This window comes from Centruroides vittatus, unplaced genomic scaffold (genome assembly GCF_030686945.1).
Source record: "Centruroides vittatus isolate TY-2023 unplaced genomic scaffold, ASM3068694v2 contig_8, whole genome shotgun sequence".
Lineage (NCBI taxonomy): Eukaryota > Metazoa > Arthropoda > Arachnida > Scorpiones > Buthidae > Centruroides > Centruroides vittatus.
The window spans coordinates 1,601,456-1,623,843 of record NW_027122517.1 but is presented as its reverse complement, the minus strand read 5'-3'; the positions used below and the strand labels follow the sequence as shown (position 1 = coordinate 1,623,843).

The 22,388-nt window shown below is 35.1% G+C and overlaps 1 protein-coding gene across 1 annotated transcript; it reads right to left on the bottom strand.

The window, feature by feature from the left end:
* Window positions 1-18,279: 18,279 nt before the first annotated feature.
* Window positions 18,280-19,469, bottom strand: LOC136982023 (uncharacterized). The gene is made up of 4 exons (XM_067278461.1): window positions 19,388-19,469; window positions 18,782-18,965; window positions 18,505-18,673; window positions 18,280-18,433 (listed from the first exon to the last, which is right to left on the bottom strand). Exons 1-4 carry the CDS (start codon window positions 19,467-19,469, stop codon window positions 18,335-18,337), a joined length of 534 nt encoding a protein of 177 aa, XP_067134562.1. The 3' UTR covers window positions 18,280-18,334.
* Window positions 19,470-22,388: the final 2,919 nt, after the last annotated feature.

Here is a 22,388-nt window from a genome sequence, read left to right as displayed (position 1 = left end):
TTGATTCTACGAAAAGTAGGTCAGACAAGGACCGTTAGACTAATGACGTAGGCTGTTTACTTTTTCCGGTTGCATCGGTGCACTCCCGATAGCGTCATTTACAGAAGTCACACCTACTTTTTTCTGACGCGAGCCAATTAGGAATATTAATTTTTTTAACCAATCAGATGACGGCGGGAGATTTAAATTCGATTTATGTCGATAGATGGCCGTCTAAAATTTCATATTTATTTTAATTTTCTCTCTTTTATTGTAATTTCTCGAGAACTAAAGGATATTCCAAAACAAAGTTGGAGAACCCAACTACTCGTGAAAATTCTACGACTTCACGAAATGGTCCAGGTATTTTATAAGAATTTTTTAACGACTATAGTCGTCCTTCACCACTGCCACTCGATCGTCTTGGACGACTATTCTCGTTCTTCACTGTTAAGAGGTTAAACATAAATACCGGATATTTGTTTGCTGTCAACTATAAGATTGACTTTAACCATGGAGGTCGCCATATTTAACATCTATCTAACACCTTTGAGTGAAAACGTTTTGAATTAAAATAACGTGACTTCCGGTTTGCATCGGAAGTTCGTATATATTTAGTCGGGGCCTCCTGGCCCTAGAGTTTACACATCTGGTCTCGTCTTTTCTCTAAGTCCGTTCCGGAGATTAATGGAAGCGGCCGGACAGACGGCGGCGACAGTGGAAATTCATAGGTGTACAGTACAATTTTTTTTTCAAATGCAGCCCGATGATACCAGAGATTTCGTCAGCATGCAGATATGATAAGTGGAAGAAGGGCAAAGAAGAAAGCAACGCGGTGTTCACGGATACAGAAAATTTTGTTTAAATAAAAAAATTGTCGATTAAAAACTAATTTTTAAATATTAACTAGCTGACCCGGCCACGCGTTGTTGTGGCTCAAAATGTATCTATTATAAATGTATAACACTTCCCCCGTGGGGAGAATTTCAAAAAATCCATTCTTAGTGTACATTCTCTTGACGTACCCTATTAAAACGCAATCAAAAACGCATCTAAAATAGTATAATAAAAGCCGAGTTCTTCACAGTAAGCCTTAATCCCGTCATTTTTCCCGCTAAGGAATATCGAAAAATCCCTTTTTAGTGTATATTCTGTTGACGTAACCTATTAAAACGCAATTAAAAACGCAAAAAACCGCACGTAAAATAGTATAATAGAAGCCGAGTTCTTCACGGTAAGCCTTAATCCCGTCCATCTCCCCCCACTGGGGGAAATTTCGACATGTATATAATATATAAAAACACGTGCGTATTCGAATGCAACGTTGTGTCAAAATTTCGAAGGAATCGGTAGGAACAAATGAACGTTATATTTTATTTATGTAGATAGATAGAAAATGATCTGCTTCAGTCCATTCTCACAGAAAAGCAAACTTAGGTCGTCGGAAGTTAGCGCCATCTGTTGGACATAAAAGCCTTAATCCATATATAAATATATTTTTGAAAGGGGGGAAATGGTGTAGGGGTATGAAAAATAGATAGTAGCCGATTCTCAGACCTACTGAATATGCATATGAAATTTGGTAAAAATCGGTAAAGCCGTTTCGGAGGAGTAAGGTAACTAACATTGTGACACGAGAATTTTATATATAAGATAGAAATTTGAATGCCCACAGCCGTTACTGCATGGCGAGATAACGACGAAATGCAACTTCGGAAGGGAATTTAAGACGATTTATGGAAGAAACGATACACTTTTAAGAAATTCGTACGAGGAAGACGTTTCAGATGGAATTTCAATTAAATATTTTAAAATTTGAGAAGCCGTTTTGTAAATAAATGGTTTAGACTTGTGAAACACCAGCAATAAACGCGAAGAATTGTTTGGCTTTTCTTAAATTAATTAACAATTCCGCGCGTCAACAATAGATTTATTATTGCCAGTTGCTTACAATCTGTAATGCAACAGGCATCCGAGCTCCTTTGCTCGGGCTTTGTTCCCCGGGACAACTGCTTGCTTGTTGGGCGGATCCGGCGCCCTGCGCTGAACTCGCAGTTGGTCGATTACATCCGGATTAAGATACGGATTCCGGTTCCGCCCTGCAGGCCCCTCTTGTAGCTGGGCCGCTCTCCGGGCTTATCCCGTTCTTGAGCCGCCCTCCGGGCCCCCTTTGGGATTTTCGCTTTATCGGCGGCCCTGGGGCCCACTGTTCCGTTGGAAGAACCCCCTTGGACCACCAAAAAACCAAAAATAGAAATAATATAAATATGAACGATGCACCGGACCGTGTTCCAGTCCGTTTCACGCGCGTCCATTCATTTATTTTTACACACACGCACAATCGCGCACTTCCTGCACTTCCCAATCAATTTTTCTGCTCCGCAACTATGTAATCCCTTTCCAACACCCCTGAAATCCCCATTTTTATTGTAAAATTCGTCATTTAGCTTTTAACAATGCAAACGACAATGTATTTCGTAACAATGATAACAATTGCTTGACGACAATAAAAAAACAAAAAAAAAACCGTATTAAATTTTCCATTCGGCATAAATGTGTCTATTTTTTCATTTTACGTGGCCAAATCATGCAAAAATGATTATCGTCCACTTAATTCTCCCAAACCTTACTCTATTCGTTACATCTAAGTCAGTGGTTCCCAACCTTTTCTAGGATGCGAAACACTTTTGTGAGCAATTTTCTTTAGCGGAACACTTACTTAAGTTAATATGAAATACATAAGCTTGTCATCAGTTATTTTATTAGAATTGAGCAGTTATAATTCAAAATCTCTACTCATATTATTAACGCCAATTCTAAGACAGGAAAAAATATACCTAAATAACTTTAATGGGAAACTTGTGCCTGATGTTTTTTACATATTTCATTCAGTTTTTATCATTGCCTTTATCTTATTCGAAACAGTAGTACACTCCGTAAGTACGAGTCGTACATATATATTTAAGTTTATGAAAATTTTATGATTTTAATTTTTTGATATTCGGCGGCTCGAATACGATTGTGCACTTTCTGATTTGCGACTAAATCTGCGGAACACTCGGGAGATGCTTACGGAACACCAGTGTTCCGCGGAACACCGGTTGGGAACCACTGATCTAAGTACTAAAATCTTATATAAATTCCTTTATATAGCAGTGTAGACTCAAAATTCGTATATACATTTTTGGCATAACACACAAGGCATTTCTAATTCAATTATCATTTACACCGAAATATTACAAGACATTTTTCATTAACACGCTACCATTTAAGAAAATAGAAAGTCTATAAAGCTATTCGAAAAGAGTTGAAAAGCAAGATGCCTGGTTGCAAAATCTTTAGTTGCTTCGCTTTTCAAACAGTTTTAGGATATTTTAAGCTTTCCTATAGTTTATAAAAGTTTTCGATATGTTAATATGACTTATATATTGATTCTTCTATCCCCTACTTCTTTCAGACTGTGTTTCGGCAATTGCGATTGTACTAACCGCGCATTTTAGTCGTATTCTGAATAGGCAATCTCTCTCTCTCTCTCTCCCGCGTTAGCTAGGTATGGATTATATAGTCCGAGGGTAAAGGGACTTCGCTTCTAAGTGGCTGGGCTGATTTGCCGACGTCATGATTTACTTTGTGTCTTTGGACGCGCCAAATCATTATTTCGTTCCGGGAAGCGTCTGTCGTTTCCAGGCTCAGTGCGGGCGAATTTTAAATCGCACTGTGTTATCGGAGTGTCTACTAAATCTTAGAACCATAAGATTTGTGTCGATTTTTGTTTAATTCTTTATAAGCAGATAATGGTTTTCAGTAATGCCCCTTATGGAAAAAATTACGGAAAACGTATTTAGAGAAATTTTCCCTTTCCGTACCACAAAACCAGTGCAGAAAATCGTGTCTAACCTTTCCTTTTGTCTAACCTTTCCTTTACGTAATAGGGAAACGGACTTTCTTGCACCGATAGCAATAAAGTAGAGATTTGCGTCATCACCACTGCGTAATAAAGAGTTTGGAAAGAATATAGTATTTGAAGTAAAAGAGCAATCGGAATTTTATGCAATCGTCTATAGAAGAGATTCTCATCCATCGACACACAGACATGTCAACTAAATGCTACAATAGCGTTTTCCTCCATCTCGGCCATATCGGCTGCGAAGTCATTACAATAATATCCGATTGTGTAAATTCTTTTCCGGATCTGACGAGGACACGATGTATATTTCGCACAGAACCACTATAGAATTACTTTTCTGTATTTTTTTCCGCATTACTTTTCCATGGTGATTTTTCTTGCGCGAGAGCGGTCTTAAGAAGAAACGCATGGAGATTATTCTAATCGTAAACACCGGAAATCAGCGACAAGTCGCCAAAGATTTGACAGGCTGCATTTAGACCTCGCCCGCGGCAATTTGAAGAAGAATTTCCTGCGGAAAACGGAAATTTGAATACGAAAGAAAAATTCTTATACACTCAAACCTGTTTTTGTGCGGTCTTTTTTTGGTGCAATTTTTTATGTGCGCAATGTGTTTTGTGCAATTATTTTTGTGCAGTATATCAATTTGATTGAAATTCATATACCGCACACAAAAAATCACACAAAACAAATCGCACAATATGAAAAAATTCCTGCGGAAAACGGAAATTTGAATACGAAAGAAAAAGGTTATTTTATATTGATTTTATTTTAGATACATTTCAAATATTCAAGTCTCAAAATCTATTATTTATTACAAAAAATATTACGTGTTTCTTCGAATTTAAATTTCGGCAGTTGGTCGACAGGAAGGAGTTGAAAATGTTTCTCTAAGCCTGTAACAAAATAATATAATTGTTCTTCGGGCGGATAAAGCAGAATAACCTAGTTTAGTTGCTAACGAATGGGAAAGAATGAAGATTTTATAGAACTAGAAGAGTATTCTACAACTGAAATTCTATCAAAGAGTAGAACGCCTATATTAAAAATTACATTCAAAACTCATAAATCCGGGGGAAAATGTAGACCGTTAGTATATTTTCGCAATTCTACTTAGAAGAATATCTTGAAAAGATTACCAGTGGCTTGTCCCCGTACAGTACATCATACTTTTCCTTTAAATGTTTTATCCGATCGGAACGATCCTATTTCCCATTCGGATTAGTCCGATCGCGATCCAGTCGGTCATAAATGGCGCTTGTATACGCGGATAGAGCTTGACCAGCTGGCTATAGTTCGTTTGAGTACACGATTTGAACAATCAAAGTAACTTCGATCAGTTTGATTCTAAAAGTACATGCCCCGGATTGTGTGATAATGATAGTGCCCTCTTTCGGTGAAAATTTCAACTAAATTTTTTTCCGTGTGCCAAAAAAAATCTGCCTTGTGACGAACCTTTCTGTGCAAATTTCACTAAAATAAGACAATTTGCTGATTTTATACGATTTTTTTAAGTACGAAATTTTGGGCACTGCGTTTAATTAAAAGTAATCTGTAATATAACAGTATAATTTATTACAAATAAAACCTTTCCTTAAAAGACTTTTTTCCTAAAACACTATACGAATGTGATCGACTTATTCTGAGCTGTAATAATTTCATCGGCTTAACATATCAAAAATCTAATTCTAAAAATAAAAGATTGAAAACACTTCTTTCACTACTCGTTTTTTATTTAATTTTCTAACAGTACACAGTGAAGCTGAACAGCTTTCGTGTTTAACTAGTTTAAGTCTTAATTTATAAACGTCGATAACTAATATAGTTAAAGTTAAAAGAATTTAGTTAGTTAATTATTTCTATAAGTTAGTTTCTGTCACTGTTGAAATTTCGTAATTGTTATGAGAGATTTAATCGTCTTTAGAGGAAACACCACACCTATGATGATAATTTTACTGTTGTTTTGAGTTACTAGTTACTCGTTTAGTGTAACTAATTAAAAGTTACTAAATAAAAAATATAATTGAATTTACTAATTAGTTACGGGAGAAGTAACTAGTAACTAACTTCAGTATATTACATTAAATATCTGTATTTTAACACGCGGTTAACAAGAAAGTTAAGAAGGGCTTTGTGTTTACCATAGACAATACAGTAATATAGAGCGATGTATAAATATAATGTCAATCACCGTCATGATTAGGGTTTCTCTGACGGAATCCCGGTAATCCCAGCTGTTTTTTAACCCGGGAAATTCTTCTCATTCCGGGAAATCCTAGAAATTTCTTAAAAGTTTACTTTTTTCTTAATTTGTGTTTAGATTAAGGAAATTTCTCAAATAGAAAGTATAATTAACTTATAAACTGTCAGAATACATTTGTATTTATTAATTTTAAGCCGGCTTATTCGTTTTTTAAATTTTTGCTTGTTTCAGATTTTTAATAATCAATATGTAGCCTATTTAGGACTCTGAAAATTCTTTACTTGTCAGAACCTGTAATATCTGGAATAATTGCGTCGATGCTGTCTTAATTTTAACCATCCTCAGTAGCTTCAATAACTGCATTACGCCAGGTTGTGCAAATTGTGCAACGAATACGAAGTGTGTGAGGATAAAGTGTTTCTTCATAAACCTGATTATTAAAGCCAAACGAACTGCCAAATTATCGGGCTATAAGCTTGGCCGCAAAAGCAGCCGAGGTAGACAATTCGAGAATACCAGACAGCAAAAGAAGTACAGTGGCTGATCGGTTAACAAACAGTTCGGACAACGAACACCTCACAGAACAGACACTACAAGAAGCGACGTAAAATAATGAATACCGATTGGTCTTCCGTTGTCTTCGGGCAACAATTCGAAACTTTTCGGAGCGCGGGATACGTCGACATCGAAGTTCAACTCGGTATATACCGATCGGATAGTATTCCTCCGAACTTTGAAACTCTCCCTCGTAAATCCAGCCTTTTATTTTTCTGACAGAAACGATTCTTTTATAGTATTCGCGAGACCGTCAGGCGGGCACTCGTTAAGTTTTGCGTGGGTTTTTATTTTTGAAAGTGAGAGTATAATAGCAAAGGTAGAGAGTGGGCAGATGTATGATGTTGCTGGGCAGTATGGCTCGAACAGGTCTACAGTGGGCCGCAGTTCAATCTTATCTAAGAAAGATACAGTATAATCGAGAAGACTCGAGCAGATTAAGGAGTAACAAAAATCACATCTGAGAAACAAAGAACATCGAAGAGTTCATAATGGAACCTCAAACTGATCTGACGACAGAAGAACGCCAAGAATTTTGGATGAAGAACACCAAGAAACTCGGCGAGACATGTTTTTTTCTGAAAAAAGAGGATTAATGCCGATATCTGCCATTAAAGATCTTTTGAAGTAATGGGAGGATGTCAGAACAACGATCAACGGTCTTAGAATGGCATCCAAACCAGGGTGAGGTTAATAGGCTTGGGGATCTCTACAATTACGACGCTATTAATTATTTCTGAAAAATCCCGATAAAGAGAGAAAAGCAATCGACATTAGACAGATTCTTTAACCCCCACAAACAGAAAAAACATGACTAAGAAAAATGCAAGACTGTGTATATGTATTTTTATTATTACATATAAATAAACGTAGTAAGAAAGTATATATTTTTTATTTGGGGGGTCTCCAGAACGAATTAATCAAATTTCCATAAAAACATATGGTAAATCGATAATCGGTTAACGAACAATTCGGATAGCGAACAAAGTCTTGGAATGGATTATGTTCGTTAACCGATCACCCACTGTGCTGCAACGCACCTCGAAAACGAACTAAAAATCTTCCAGGCTACAGGTGAAAAAACACATAACATCCGTCTTCTTTAAAAGCATTAAAGACGATTCCACCACATCAATTGAACCGGAAAGGGCATTCTCGGTAGCGGGACTTTTTGTTACTGAAATAAGAACCAGATCGAGTAATCGGAGCATTGACCATTGCTTTTTAAACTCTTATTACAAAAATTTACAATGATATTTTGTATTATGTTTTATTTAAATAACGAATATTAGAAGTTTAATATAAGTTCATTTTTTTTCTTTAAATTTTCAATTCAATTTAAAGGCATATTTTTCTGTAAACAGTTTCCAACAAACTTTAATAAATTTCTTGTATTTGTGAAAATTTCTACGCAATTCAAAGATAATTTTTAATAAATATTTACACAGAATTGTTGATAGTATTATTTTGGAGGTTGCGGGACGTATTAAATTACTTTCGAAACAGAATGATATAATTATTTTTCATTTTTAGATTTATTTTATAACGTAAAAATAATTAATTATATCCGAAAATTTCCCGGGATCCCAGGAAACGGATCACTTTCGTCTCGAAATTCCGGGACAAGCAAAGGACTGAGAAATGAGAAAAACCTAATCATGGTGATAGGTTGGCCCTGTCATCTGAACTAAAATTCAAAAATAATATAATTAAATTAATATTTATCCGAGTAAGTTACTGAAATTCTTTGGTAAATAACTTAAATGTCTCAAGTCGGTTTACTTTTTGTTTTGTTTTCTGAAGAACTTGTATTTAAAGAAGACTGCGGGTGTCTTAATAGTTCTGTGAGAGTGAATGAAGGTAAGTTAATGAACTACTTTTACTTTTTAATTGTATTACTTAGGAAGTTTTAATACGGTATAAACAAGGCTTATTAATAATTTATTTATTTAGTGCCGTTTTTATTTGTAATAACAGCTTAAATGAAACGAAGACAGAAGGGAATATCACTTATAATCGTTTTCCAACGTGTAAAGATTTGAAAAACGAATGGATTCAAAGATGTAAAAGTAGATAATTGCAGTATTCGTTCTATTCATTTTAAAGAAAGTGATTACGAAACAACTTTCGAAACGAATTATTAGATGAATGAATTAATTATTTAAATTTACTGATATGCGATTAGAAAAGTAATTTATATACATCATTAGAGATCTTTTTAAATTATTAGTATACATATTAGAGATTGCGGCCGACGTTTTCATCGCGAAAACGTGAACGTCGGACGTTTAGCGCCGCCATCTTGTAAGCCTAGAAATTTGACAATGGCATTAGGAATTTCAGTGGAATCATGCTCGACGTTCCAAACGCCATTGTGAAACTTCTAGGTTTACAGGATGGCGGCGCTAAACGTCCGAGGTTTACGTTTTCGCGATGAAGACGTCGGCCGCAACCTTGCTAATATTAGACTGTTACTGGTAAAAATATGTAAGGAGTTAAGGTCCGACCGTAATTTTCATTTTGGGCGTTATTTTTAGTTAGTTATTTTCTTTTTTGGAAATTTACTTTTTTAAGGACACGCTCCTAAACCCTCCGTTGCGCAAACTAAGTCAAAATGGCAGAAATACTAATTTTTCCATCAGTGACTGTTCCCGTGAAGCAAAAAGATGTAAATTAGGACAATGCGGAGCTGCTCTGACCAACGATATAAAGACCGCACGTCCAATACAGCCGGATGGGATAGCTGCCGGCAGCGACCTTCGTAGAAGCGAATTAACCGACGTTCTCTGATAGATCAACTTGAAAAACGTGTACTTTGTTGAGTATTACTTTTTTTGGTGGAGATTGAATTCGATATGGAAAAAGACTTTCATTTATTAATTGTTTACTTTGTTACTTTCCTTTTTGAATATCTGAAAAATAATCTAACTCCTTTGTTATAATTAATCATTTGTTATTAAATTGAACAATAATGAAATAAATAAGTAAAAATCCATAATAAAGTTTGTTTTTTTATTTTTGTTTTTTTTATTATAGAAACCAAGTCCAGACCTGGTACTTGAACCCTAACGTTATGTAACCCCGTTTTTTGTACTCGGTGAGTTACAAATATACCGAATAAAATAATTCCTACAATAAATGTGCCAAATTGTAAATCAATTGTATGCAATGAACGTTTAGCATGATCCTCAAGAATTGTTAAGAGAACAAAAGAGTTGAATACACCCTTAAAAGACCAGCCCATTAACAGATTATTGAAAGTCACCGAAATAAAAGGTCGGCTCCGCCGTATGACTGTTTTATTTCCCACATGTAATATGTGCTTCAATTAATTTTGTGAATTGTTTTAATATAATTGTCGTTCTTGCTTTGTTTTTATTAATATTAATTTACTATTTGATGGGAAAACTCAATATATTTATACCAATCCCTAAAAAAACCAACTTTCTTTTTGAATCTTGGTGTATTGTATTATTTATCGCAGTATTTATTCGAAGTTAAACATTTTTCTGTGTAATTTATTTCGTCCCGCAGAAACAACTGTTTCACAACTTTGTAATTTTTGATTAAATAAATTTTTAATGGAATTTTATTTTGAAATAATTTTCTATTCTTTTGTTTCTTTTTCTCAAAATATCTGCAAAGGAGCGAAATTATTAAATATCAAACGTAGACAAAACCTGATGGCCGTGTGACGTCACATTCTTCCGTCCTACTCTTAAAAGTTCGCCGCGTCCAGTAATCCTATTATGTTTTCCGGCCTTTGGAGATAGGTGGCATTTTTGTGTTTACTTCTACGACCACCGAGAAGCGCTGAAGTCGAAGTCTAGTGTTTCCAAAGTTAAACAGTGGTATAAGCTGGTAGAAAACAAATATTTAAGCTGTCGATTAATCACGAAAGCTTACGTGATTAGGTAATATAACTGTCTAAAATAGTTTCTTTTTTATTTGTTGAACAATTTTTACTTATCAAACACAAATATAAAGGAATGTTGTTGCTAGCCTTATTTCTCCTATTTGATTACGATTAATACTGTATATTGTTTTATTACATTTTCAGAATTTTATAATTAAAGTAGAGAATTAGACATTGACACCATTAATAAAATAGTCAAATTAAAACAATTTATTGTAATAACGTCACAGGTACAAAGAAAATAATATTTTTGTTGAAACAAAGTGCAACGTACAGTACCTTTTATGCAACGATAAAATTTTATAAAATAGCGTCATTCTCGAAGAGGAACGAATGAATGGAACCGTCGACGTGCCCTTCTAATTGTCAGACATTTGGGATGACTACAAGAAAACTCGATACGGTTCAAATGAAAAGTGTCAATGAGAACATCCCGGAACAAATAAAGAGCGATCGAATAACACAGGGTGCTTCGACAACAGTGTTAACACTTACTCTTACATGGAGAAGACGCGCAGTACGGCCCTACTTTTTGCAGAATTCTAAATTCTTTGGTAACTTCGTGCACGAGATAGGGCTACGCAGATAGGGCTACATTCATATAAGTGCAACGTTTTATTGAAGCATCCTGAATAATATATCACGTATAATATTTTAATTACTACTAACAATCGGGGATCGGCTTCATTCCAATGAATTATGGTCTTCTAATAGACATACTACATTATATTCGAATAAAAGCCTCTTGCCGGAATTTCAAACTTGGATTTTATTTATATCGTCATATTCTTTAGTTGTGCACTACGATGTTGGATAAATTAAGTAAAATCAAATAAAGTAAAACGTAACAAAAGTAATACTAATAAAAAGCCATGATATATTTATTATAAAGGAATGAAATTTAAACTAAAATTACAGAATTGGTGGTAGTAGTCTTTACTGGCTAAAACGTATTTCCAAACCGTGAACGGGCAACTAACGTCTTTGTGGTTAATTCATAAATTTATAATAACCTGCTTGTATGTCCTCACCTCGTCCTCAATCGTGCTTGTATGTCCCTCGTATGTCCTCAATCGTTTCTCCGATGGCCTGGTCTCTGACAATATGTTAAATATTCTAACGGAGTTGAGAATAGGGATTGCAATTGCTGGATCCCTCATCCAGCAATCCAGCTGGATCCAGCGCATTCTTCGGCCTGCTGGATCCAGCACTTGATGCTGGATCCAGCGCTGCGGATCCGCAAATACTCAATTAACTTTCTAAATAATCGCGCAAAAGTCTACGTCGTCGCGTTGCCGCTTTGCTAACTATTAGACTGCTACTAATTACTTACTCACTATTTTACTAACACTAATAATTAAATTACTTATAAATAAACTATACCTTAATCAATCCAGCAAAATTTAATAAAATAATAACGTATTCAATCGCTTTTAACGATCTTCCTCAGTTACAAAAAAATACAACATTAATTATAGAACATAAAATGTGTTTCGAATAAATATAAAAAGAATAGTGCTTAATTACAACCCATTTTTTTAAACAAGATACATAGATGTACCGCCAGGTCTGATAATTTTCGTATTGTATATTGACGTAATCCCACTGTTTTCAAACTTTTAAGAAACGATAAAAAGAAAGAGGATCGGAATTCGACAACGGGTATATATTCGGTGCCTTTACACGACCAACGTTTCAATTCCAAGCTCGTTTATGTGGGTGCAACGATGCGCAGTTTAAAACAAAGGCTCGAGAGCACAAATATACAATCGGTAAGAACCTTGACAACACTGCGCTGACATCATACGCAAGACACAAGAATGTTAACGTCCAATGGGATCGAGCGGCAATTATAAAAACGACGACGAATAGGCAAACGGTCAAACATCTCGAGAGATTGGAAATCTGCAAGGCGCACGTGACAACTGGTTGTATAAACCATAGAGATGCGGACTCATTGTCTACCATGTGGAGATCCTTTCACATTAATTAATGTTATTAACGGACAATTCTGGTTTCGTTGTTATATCTTATATACAGTAATACCCCGAACTTACGCGATAGGTGGGACCGAGCGATAACCGCGTAAGTCGGGGTATAACTTCGCATATAAATACATACAAATTATTTTTAATTGGGGCCGGAGACTAAAGAAAACAAAAATTTAGAAAGAAATGTTTAATAAAATCTTAGATAATACATTTGTATAACAAATTATATTATTAAAATCGTAAATCGAAGTTATTTTGTTATAGAAGGCTTCCTAAAATCTAACAAATTCGTCTGACGGCTCAAAGATTTTTTTCTCCCGCAAAATTTCCTCGTAGCGTGCTAATAATTTTTTTATTTCTCGTTTTGTAGAAGAAATGCGCTCTTCGTTGGAGTCTATATTTTCTAAAATTTGTAACCTCTTTTTAATTAAACTGAGGCTTTCTGTCAAGTTTCCAACCGTTATTCGATCATCTGATTGAACTGGGTCTAAAGGATCAAGTTTTGCCAATTTACAAATTTTCATTTTTGTATCGAAGTCTTTGGAACGTAAAGTTAACATTATTAAAGATGGAGTTTTTCTTTTCTTGTTTGATACAGAAGAATCAGTTCTACTTCGTTTGGATGACGCAGTAGAGTCTCAAGTCTCCGTAGATATAACAAACACAGAAATAAATAAGACAAAATAAATTGTAGCTATGCGTCGATTCCGCGCGACACGTCCGAACCTGTAAGCTGAACAATAGTTTGAGGGGAGTGAGTAATCAAGGGTTGCGTGGCGCTCAGACAAAAGACGAATCGTCGAGATTTGAAAATCGCCTAACTCCGGGTTCGCGTAAGTCGGGGTAGCGTAAGTCGAGGTATTACTGTACAGGGTGTTTTTTTTTTAAACTGACGGTACTCAGAGACATCTGTAGAGCAATCTAACAGCCGGACTGTCGCCAAATTTGGGAGAGTGACTACGGACGACATGGGAAAGAGATTCCACGAAGAAAAAATTAGTACCCAAATTTGCCGGTAGGGGTTGATCTGGCGCTGTTGTAGCGAAACAGCTAAGAATCTGCATAAAATCCAGCTGCAATTAACAAACACACGAATGAATAATCAGACAGAGGTTTCAGTGTAATAACAAAAGTTTAATTAATCAGCAAATAACCTTCTCTCTTCTTCAATGTGATCACCGTCCTGCTGGAAAAGCATCCTGAACACCGTGTTCTCTATGGCCGAACGTAACATGTCCGCAGGAATGTTTATCACAGTTCGAGAAATGTTGTCCTTCAAAGTCATCAAGTTTGGGACACTACCGAGATAGACCTTGGACTTTAAGTAACCCCACAGGAAAAAGTGACATTGGGTTAGATCCGGGGAGCGAGGCGGCTATGCAAGTGGAAAAAAGCGACTGATGACCCTTTCTTCAGTAAAGTGCTGGTAACTTTTTCGCTACAACAGCGCCAAATCCTCCTCTACCGGCGAATTTAGGTATTACTTTTTTTTCGCGGAATCTCTTTTCCATGTCGTCTTTAGTCACTCTCCCAAATTTGGCGACAGTCCGGCTGTTAGATTGCTCTACAGATGTTTCTGAGTACCGTCAGTTTAAAAAAACCACGCTGTATATATTTTTTCCGCTATTTATTTTATTTATTTATCTATATTTTGTCCGTTTGGACGTTTTCCGTTAATTTTTATATTTATTCCGAACACATTTTATGTTCTATATTTAATGTTCTATTTTTTTTGTAACCGAGGAAGGTCGTTAAAAACGATTGAAAACGTTATTATTTTATTAAATTTTGCTGGATTAATAAAGGTGTAGTTTATTTAACTTATTCTACTTCCAGTACATAGTTTTATATACTTATAAATAACTACAGACTAATATGTAGAGCCTATATATGAAAATTGGTAAGACTGATAGCCACTTAGCCACTGATTATCCGTCCTTACATTATTATAATATATTAATATAAATTAATCAGTAGAATTGCCTTTGCTATTATTTAACTTAAAGATTACATTATAATTATAATCTAACTAAACATTTAAAGTTAATTATCTCTATCTCAAGTGTTAAACCGAACCAAAGTTAAGTTTACTACCTAAATGTGTAAGAAGTTTTACTGATTTATAGTGACCAGTCTAAATAATAAAAGCTTCTTAAGTAGTTTTTAAAAATGTTTTATTTCATTAAAAAAACATAAATTGCAGGATAGATAGATAGACAGATAACACTATTGCACCAAAAATACATCCACGCTGGATCCGCGCTGGATCCAGCTGGAATGATTTCAATCCAGCAAAAATCCAGCTGGATTCAAAACACTGCTGGATTGCAATCCCTAGTTGAGAAGTCATCGTAGAGACAGAAGAATACTACCGGGTGGCATTAGTTAAAGTAGCGATGTTTCCGGCTCGACTGTCCAAAATCTGTTTGGCCAAACACAACTAAAATTAGTGTACATACTCTTCGGACAATAGAATTTCGATTACTATAATGACAGTTTTACTTCAGATTTTTGCCACCAGGGGAAAATGGCGCCGTAAGTCGAGTAAATACGCATATTCACACTCAATACCGCAAAATTATACAAATTCCAGTCAATTGACATCATCAAATTTGCGTGTAATTGACACCGGCTTGACGTTGATGATACGATTACTTAATGCAATGCTTCGTTTATATGATTATCTTTTGCCCGTAAAGCTTTATTACCAAAATAACGGTAATGCTTCTGTTAAACCAAATTGATTAACTCGAAGTCCAAATTTTATTCCCGACCAATTCGAGTTAACCAGGTTCTACTGTATCAAAAAATTCTGCTCAACTTTGTTAGTCCACAACTCCAACAGCGTGGATGTCTCGACACGACCGTGTTTAAGAAGGATGTAGCGTAGGATTGAATGTGTACCAATGTGTTCTACGACAGCATCTCATCGAAGACCGGATAATTAGTCGATCATTAACTACAATGTGCCAGCCCGTTCGCCTGACCTCGCTCCATGCTTTTGGTTGTGGGGGTATTTAAAACGCTTGGTTTTCCAAGGACACGTGGATAGTTTAACGATTTTAAAGGATCGAATAACGCTTCACGTGTCACAAATCGGTGGAGATACGCTGCGTTCCCAAGTGGAAAAAGCAGTTCATAAAATCCAATTATTCGAACATGTGCAAGACCAACATATTCAACCGTATTTGTAATTGAGTCCGAATAAAAACTATCGTCAGCTGTTGCCCTTTCGTTTTCTTTACTACGTCTTATTTACTCCACGTAGTGCTCCATTTCGTCCCCGGTGGCAAAAATCTGAAGTAAAAGTTTTCATTACAGAAATCGAAATCCTATGGTCCAAATAACGTATTCACCAATTTTGATCGAATCTGGCCGAACAGATTTTGTACAATCGAGCTCGAAACGCAGCTACTTTAATCACGGTCACCCGGTATATCAACTACATAAAAGACCAAGTAGCATTAATAAAAAATAAAAAAAGTAACAATTTTGAAAAGACTCAGACAGGGTTTTGAACTATCATCTACTTTACTCGACATCTATATAGAAGAAGATATAAAGGAATAGAAGAAAATTAACCATAATGGTACAAAGATAAACGTAGATCTTCGACACAATACGTTTTGCAGACGACACAGCTATGGTTGCAAACTGTGCACAAGAGCTACGAGAGACATGCAACATGAAAATAAACCATACAAAGACAAATATAATGATTTGTTCAATATGAAACGAAAGACACGCTACAATAACACTGGATGGGAAAGAATTAGATAGTGGCATTAGATAGCCTTAGTGGCATAGATAGTGGCATTAGATAGTGAATTAGATAGCCTTATCATCTGATGTGGCATCAAAAATTGCACAGGGATAGGTATAAGTACAGTTCTACAGTATAAAAGGAATGCTAACATTACAGAACATCTCTGTGGATACCAAGTAAAATCTTTTAAAAAGTTACGTTTGGAGAGTGGCCTTTATGATTCTGAAACACGGAGGAAAAAACATAGGACAAAACTATAGTCCTTTGAAATGCGGTGATGGTGGACAACGCAGAAGTTACCTTGGACTGAAAAATTGTCCAACGAGCAGATTATAAAGAGAGAAAGGGAAACCAGCAGCATTCTTAACACTGTAAGTAAACGAACAAACAACACGATAAGAATATTAAGATCTATTAACTATTAAGACATTCAGAATAAATGAAAGTTTGAATTAATTGAGGCGAGGATGAAGGTATTAATTGAGGGAATAACGGAGAGAAAAGCAGTAAGAGAACGACCGAAAATAGAGTATTGGAATATAACGAAAGAGGGAATACGTTACAGCAAGATTAAACAACTGACACGAATTAGAAACGAATTGTGCATATTTCATTAATAAACACAAGAAGCCGTCCTATGTCGACAGGGTGTATATCATTTCGTAATATCCTATAAACGGTCCGGTTGCACCTGTATTGTAATAGTTTAGCAAAACCGAGAAATATTTTATACCGGGAAAGGCACGAACTCTTAAAATTTACACACCAAGTTTACAAGATTCATTATATTCGTTCTTAGTTAATTTCGCCTCGAAACTCGATTTTGATAAACTCTATTTTGCTGACTTTAGTTTCTTTGTTATATATTTCGTTCCTTTTATCTCTTTTCGCGTAAGTGTGTTGTTATAAACCAGGGACAATTTGTTACTTATAAGACATTTTGTATTAGAAAATAGTTTTATTTTTTTACAAGCACATCATTTATTGGAAAAAAGGATTAGGAACAACATATGACCTATCTTGAGTTCTGTAAGGAATATTTTCAATTTTTTTAATCACACTAACGCATAATTTTCCAAACTTCCATATTTATATAACCTATTTCTATTATTTATTATATCGTGAACATTATTCTGTTATTAATATTAAAGACATCATTTATTAGAATTTTATAAGAATTTTAACGTCGCATTTTTGAATCGTTCATAAAATTGTTAACGTTTAAATTTAAAACTTGGATATTTTTTCCGGATTATTTTACCGCTTAAATAATTATCCAATTTTTAAAAATGGTTTGCATTTTATTTTTAAAAATTTTCGATTCTTCGTTAAGTTTATCAATTTATCATCCATATTAAGTTTAATTACATCACCGTTTTTTACCCGCGAAATCTTGTCAATATTTTGTTTTATTCTTTGTATCCACGTGGATCTTTAAATTATCGGATTAACGTCTAGGCCGACACCGTGCCAAAAATTAGAATAATCGAAATGAACTACGAGATGAAGATTCGGAATAATCGAATTTTTAGTTCGAACACTTCTTTCAATGAGTTATTTTCAATATCGGAGTAAGATTTAAAGATACGTCATTGTAATAGCTTTGTTAATGTAAATGTGAATTTTTCTCCGGAAAATAAAGCTATGTCGTACATTTGAAATTATATTTCTAAAATTCAGACTCTTTAGTATACTGATTAGTGCTTAGTCTATATCGTTACCGATCGTACCCGAGTATAAACGATAGCTGAGAGGTCCTAGTCGAACTTCTGAATTAGAAGTAAGAAGATAATATAGTAGTTCGACTAAATCTAACAGATGTTTTTGGACATTTACGTGGCAAAGTTCATTTCTTTGTGACCGGCATTAAATTCTGTAGATTTCGTAAAGTTTCCTCGTTTACAACTAACTGTAACTGTAACAGAAGTCACTTTTTAAAAATAAACAAAAGTACGTCTTACGTCAGTCTTTTATAGATTTATTTTGTTTTATTTATTGGAAGAACGCTTTGAGATATTCATACAACAATAGCGTTTGTAAACTGAAAGCAAGATAAAACAATAGTTTCTTTCTTACTTTTCTTCTGTCGAATCTCTACGTACCCGTCGTAACATCCCTAGAAATTTGCAAAATACCAAATGAGGACAACTTGGAAACGTTCCGATAAAAAATCGATTTATTCCTTACCGGGCTGAACATTTTCGGCAGTTTTGCGCAAACGTACATTCTTCCCGGTTGAATGCTATTTCCGTTCTGCATCCTCTTGGCGTAATCCTTCTCCAGACAAGCGTAGTATGCGTCTTTTTCTATGCTGCATTCACGAATTGTTTGGAAGACAAACTTCATGCTAAACGAACTGAAAACGCAATTTCAATCATTTAAAACTTCTCCCCTTTTATTCTTGTTATGTCTAGTTTTATCTTTTACGCCAAGATTTCCCGCCTTTTACTAAACTGCGACTTACAAAGTTTTATCGGCCGAGTCCCTACCGTTACCGCATTTGACGACGGTGATGAAAAATATGGCGTCACACGTGATGGGCGCCAAGAAGTTCCAATAGGCCGAAGCCAGCAGGCTTTTAGTGGATTCGATGGGATACGGTGTGAAGGTCACGTTGCTGTATTCTATTTTTCTTTGGCTATCCTCGTCTGAAATAAAAAGGCGATGGTTTTAAACGGAGTAATTTTGCGGGATAACGAAACTCGGAAGAGAAATTTTACTCGATCTTTCTTCGTCGAAATTTTAAAAGTAATTTTATCGAGTAATAAACTATATTTTAAATGTGATGAGATTATTTTTTATTTGCCATTTGAAGTGACAGATTACGGGATATTTATGCTATGTTAACACTTAAGTAGAGGGCCGTTTCCATAGAAAATCGGGAGGATTTTCTATGGACTGACGGATGGACTGATGGACTGACGGCAATAACGCACTGGGTTACCTCCCCGTGCGTTGCATTGCCTTCCTCCGTCAGTCCAATCCAAATTTATAATAATAACTGATTTCTATGGCTACCGAGAAAAATAAAAATTATAATCGACGAGATAAAATTTAAAATAAAACTCACCGCAGTAATTATACTCGTAGCCTTCGACTGCCAGAAAGTAGATCAGCAGGGAGAAGATCGCGGCGTAAATGGTACTTGCCATCTTATCGTAACATTACCGCCCTCCACTAGCATATTTATAGGCAGGAATTTTTCGAACTTGGTTTTCATTGGCGCAGATTTTTAGGAAAAAACTATTTGCCAAAGAACAGATGCTCCTTATCTCCTCAAATGAAATTCACTTTACATCTTTCATATTTCGTCTGACAGATCCGTCAATAATTTGCTTTATTAATTCTCAAGAGTTTTCGTAATTCGTAGAAATTACTCGTATACAAAAGTTTCGTAATTAATTACTCTTATTTTACATTATTAATTTTCATTTACCGAGTGAAAAGATGCGTGGAAGTCGGATAAATCGTAATTGTTTTGTTTGATTTCCTGAGTAAATTTTATGAATAACAAAACAAGGAAACTGAATCGTCACCGTTCGGGTTTATTCAGCCATATTCACGAACAATAAAAGATTATTTCTTTTTATTTTAAAATGTTTACGCTTTTATTCAACGAATCGTTATCAGAAATTGCGAATTCTTCATATTTTTTAAATATATATTCATAAATGGAAGGCAGTTTGGTCGAGTTTCGGTGAAACGGAAAGGATTGGCCGTGACGCCTTGTTTGTGGTGAGATATTTAAATGTATTCGAATCCGAATTCTCCGCATTTTAAATAAAGCCTCAGTTTTTAAATTTTCCTATATTAACAGCCATTTTTCTTTTCGGAAAAAGAAAAGATATTTTGTATTAACTTACTTGTTTAGTTTTCGTAGAATTTATTCCGTTAATTTTACCATCGCAACTCTTAGTAGATTTGACCTTTGTGTATCTCGTCATAAAAGCGAAAAGTAAAATTAAAATACTTTATAAATTACGTACGATGTATTTTAATATATTTTACTATTTATATATTTTTAAAAAGATAGATTTATATAATTGTTTTCTTGTCCGTAAAGTTAAATTCGGCCTTTTGGCACTGGAACAGATTTTATAAATCGAGTGTTATTAAGATTTTGGAGTGGCCAGAAGTTCCGTGCATATAATCGTGAAAATGATTATATAATATTTCTTATATTTTCTTAAGTTTTTACATTGCTACAACAGAAGGAAAGCAAAGAGCAGAATCATGTTTATTTTACACATACAGTATAATGGGAGAAAGACACGATCAAATTGACAGGTCATTTTGAGGTACAGCGCATCCAGCATGTTGTACTTTTAATGAAAATTTTGCGTTTGTTGCGTGCGGCCTTCGTGGTGCAGCAATTTTAATAGCCAGCAGTGTATATTATATGATATATTTATATATATTATATTAGTTTATACTTTATTTTATAAATTATCATATACTACATACGGGTCGACTTTTACTGATTTACAAGATATTTTAAAAGTAGGATTGGGTAGCCATTGCGACAAGTGTATTTTAACCTAACCATCAGTAATCCGGCAAAATCATTTATCCGGCAACCTACGGATCCCAATGATTGTTCATCAATCAGTATATATCAATACATATAACTTTACATATATACCTATATAGTTAGCATCTGAATATTTTAGTACACAGAATATTTTAGTGTATATATATACATCATAAAATTTGGGCACCATATGGGCTGTAGTGGCAGTAGAGAGCGGGACAGGTTTCATCCGGTAGGGTAGGCTCTCTACCATTTTCATTTTTTTGAATTTTTGAAATAGATGATGAAACAGTAACTGTTATCTCCGGTATATTGAAATGTTGAAGTTTCTGCGTCATAAACTGGACGACTTGGATACAGAACATGTATGGTTTTAACAGGACCAGGCCACAGCTCACACAGCACGACGTTCGCTTGGAGTGTCGAGGGAAATGTTTCCTGGACATTCGATCTCTTTAAGGGGAGACGTGGAGTGGCCGATAAGGTCACCAGATTTAAGCCCTTGTGACTTTTTCCCTCGGGGATACCTAAAGGAAAAGGTTTATCAACATCATCCTCGAACTCTTGAGGATTTGAAGGAAAAAATCCGAGAGTTCTCAGAAACATCTGCAACAGTGATTTGAACTTACTGCTATTAAAAATTCGGTTAAGATAAATATTTTAAAACGTTAACATTTCTAAATATTAAATTTTGGTATTTTAGACCTTTTTCTGTGAATGAATTATAACAAAGAACTTTCAAATTAATTTAAAAAGAAAATAACAAAAGACTCTATTTTAGAATTCTAAAAGGATGCTTAAGTCAAAATTATAAAAAGGCTCAATTTCTTAGAGTTAACATTAGAAAATATTTTGATATCTGAAAAATATAAGATATATTTTCAATTCCTGTCTACTTGGCCATCGAAAGTACCATTTCGTACCGTCCGAATATCGCTATAAGGCCGGATGGTCTAGCGGTCAAGGTGACAGCTTACCCGGGGTACCCGGGGTCAAATCCGAACGGGTCGAAAAATCCCAGGAAATTTTCGGGAGGTGCTCCCTCCGGATATGTAGGGCCCCGTTCCTCACCATTCGACCGTCCCGCTGTGGGTCTGGCCGAACCCATAGTAGGCTGGCTAAAAGAGCCCTTCTTATCGCCCACATGGCGGAAAGAGTTTAAAAAAAGAATCGGTTTAAACGTGACAATGGTAGGCTGAAATAGCTAAACTCTTTATACGCTTTTCGTTCTAATATTCATTATATTATAGTGTTTGATTTATATAATTACAAAGGTTATCGCACGGAGTGACCAATATAACACATTTAAAAATTTTTATTCCTCCGCTGTACACAATTTAAAGAATTTTTAAAATGTGTTATATTGGTCACTCCGTGCGATAACCTTTGTAATTATATAAATCAAACACTATAATATAATAGAAAGGTTAGAAGTACGAAATAATCTAATAATGTTAACCTTTGCCGTTGTTATTTTTTGCCCGAGCAACGCCGGGCTCGTCTCCTAGTTACTAATAAAGCACGTCAAAATAATTTTTAT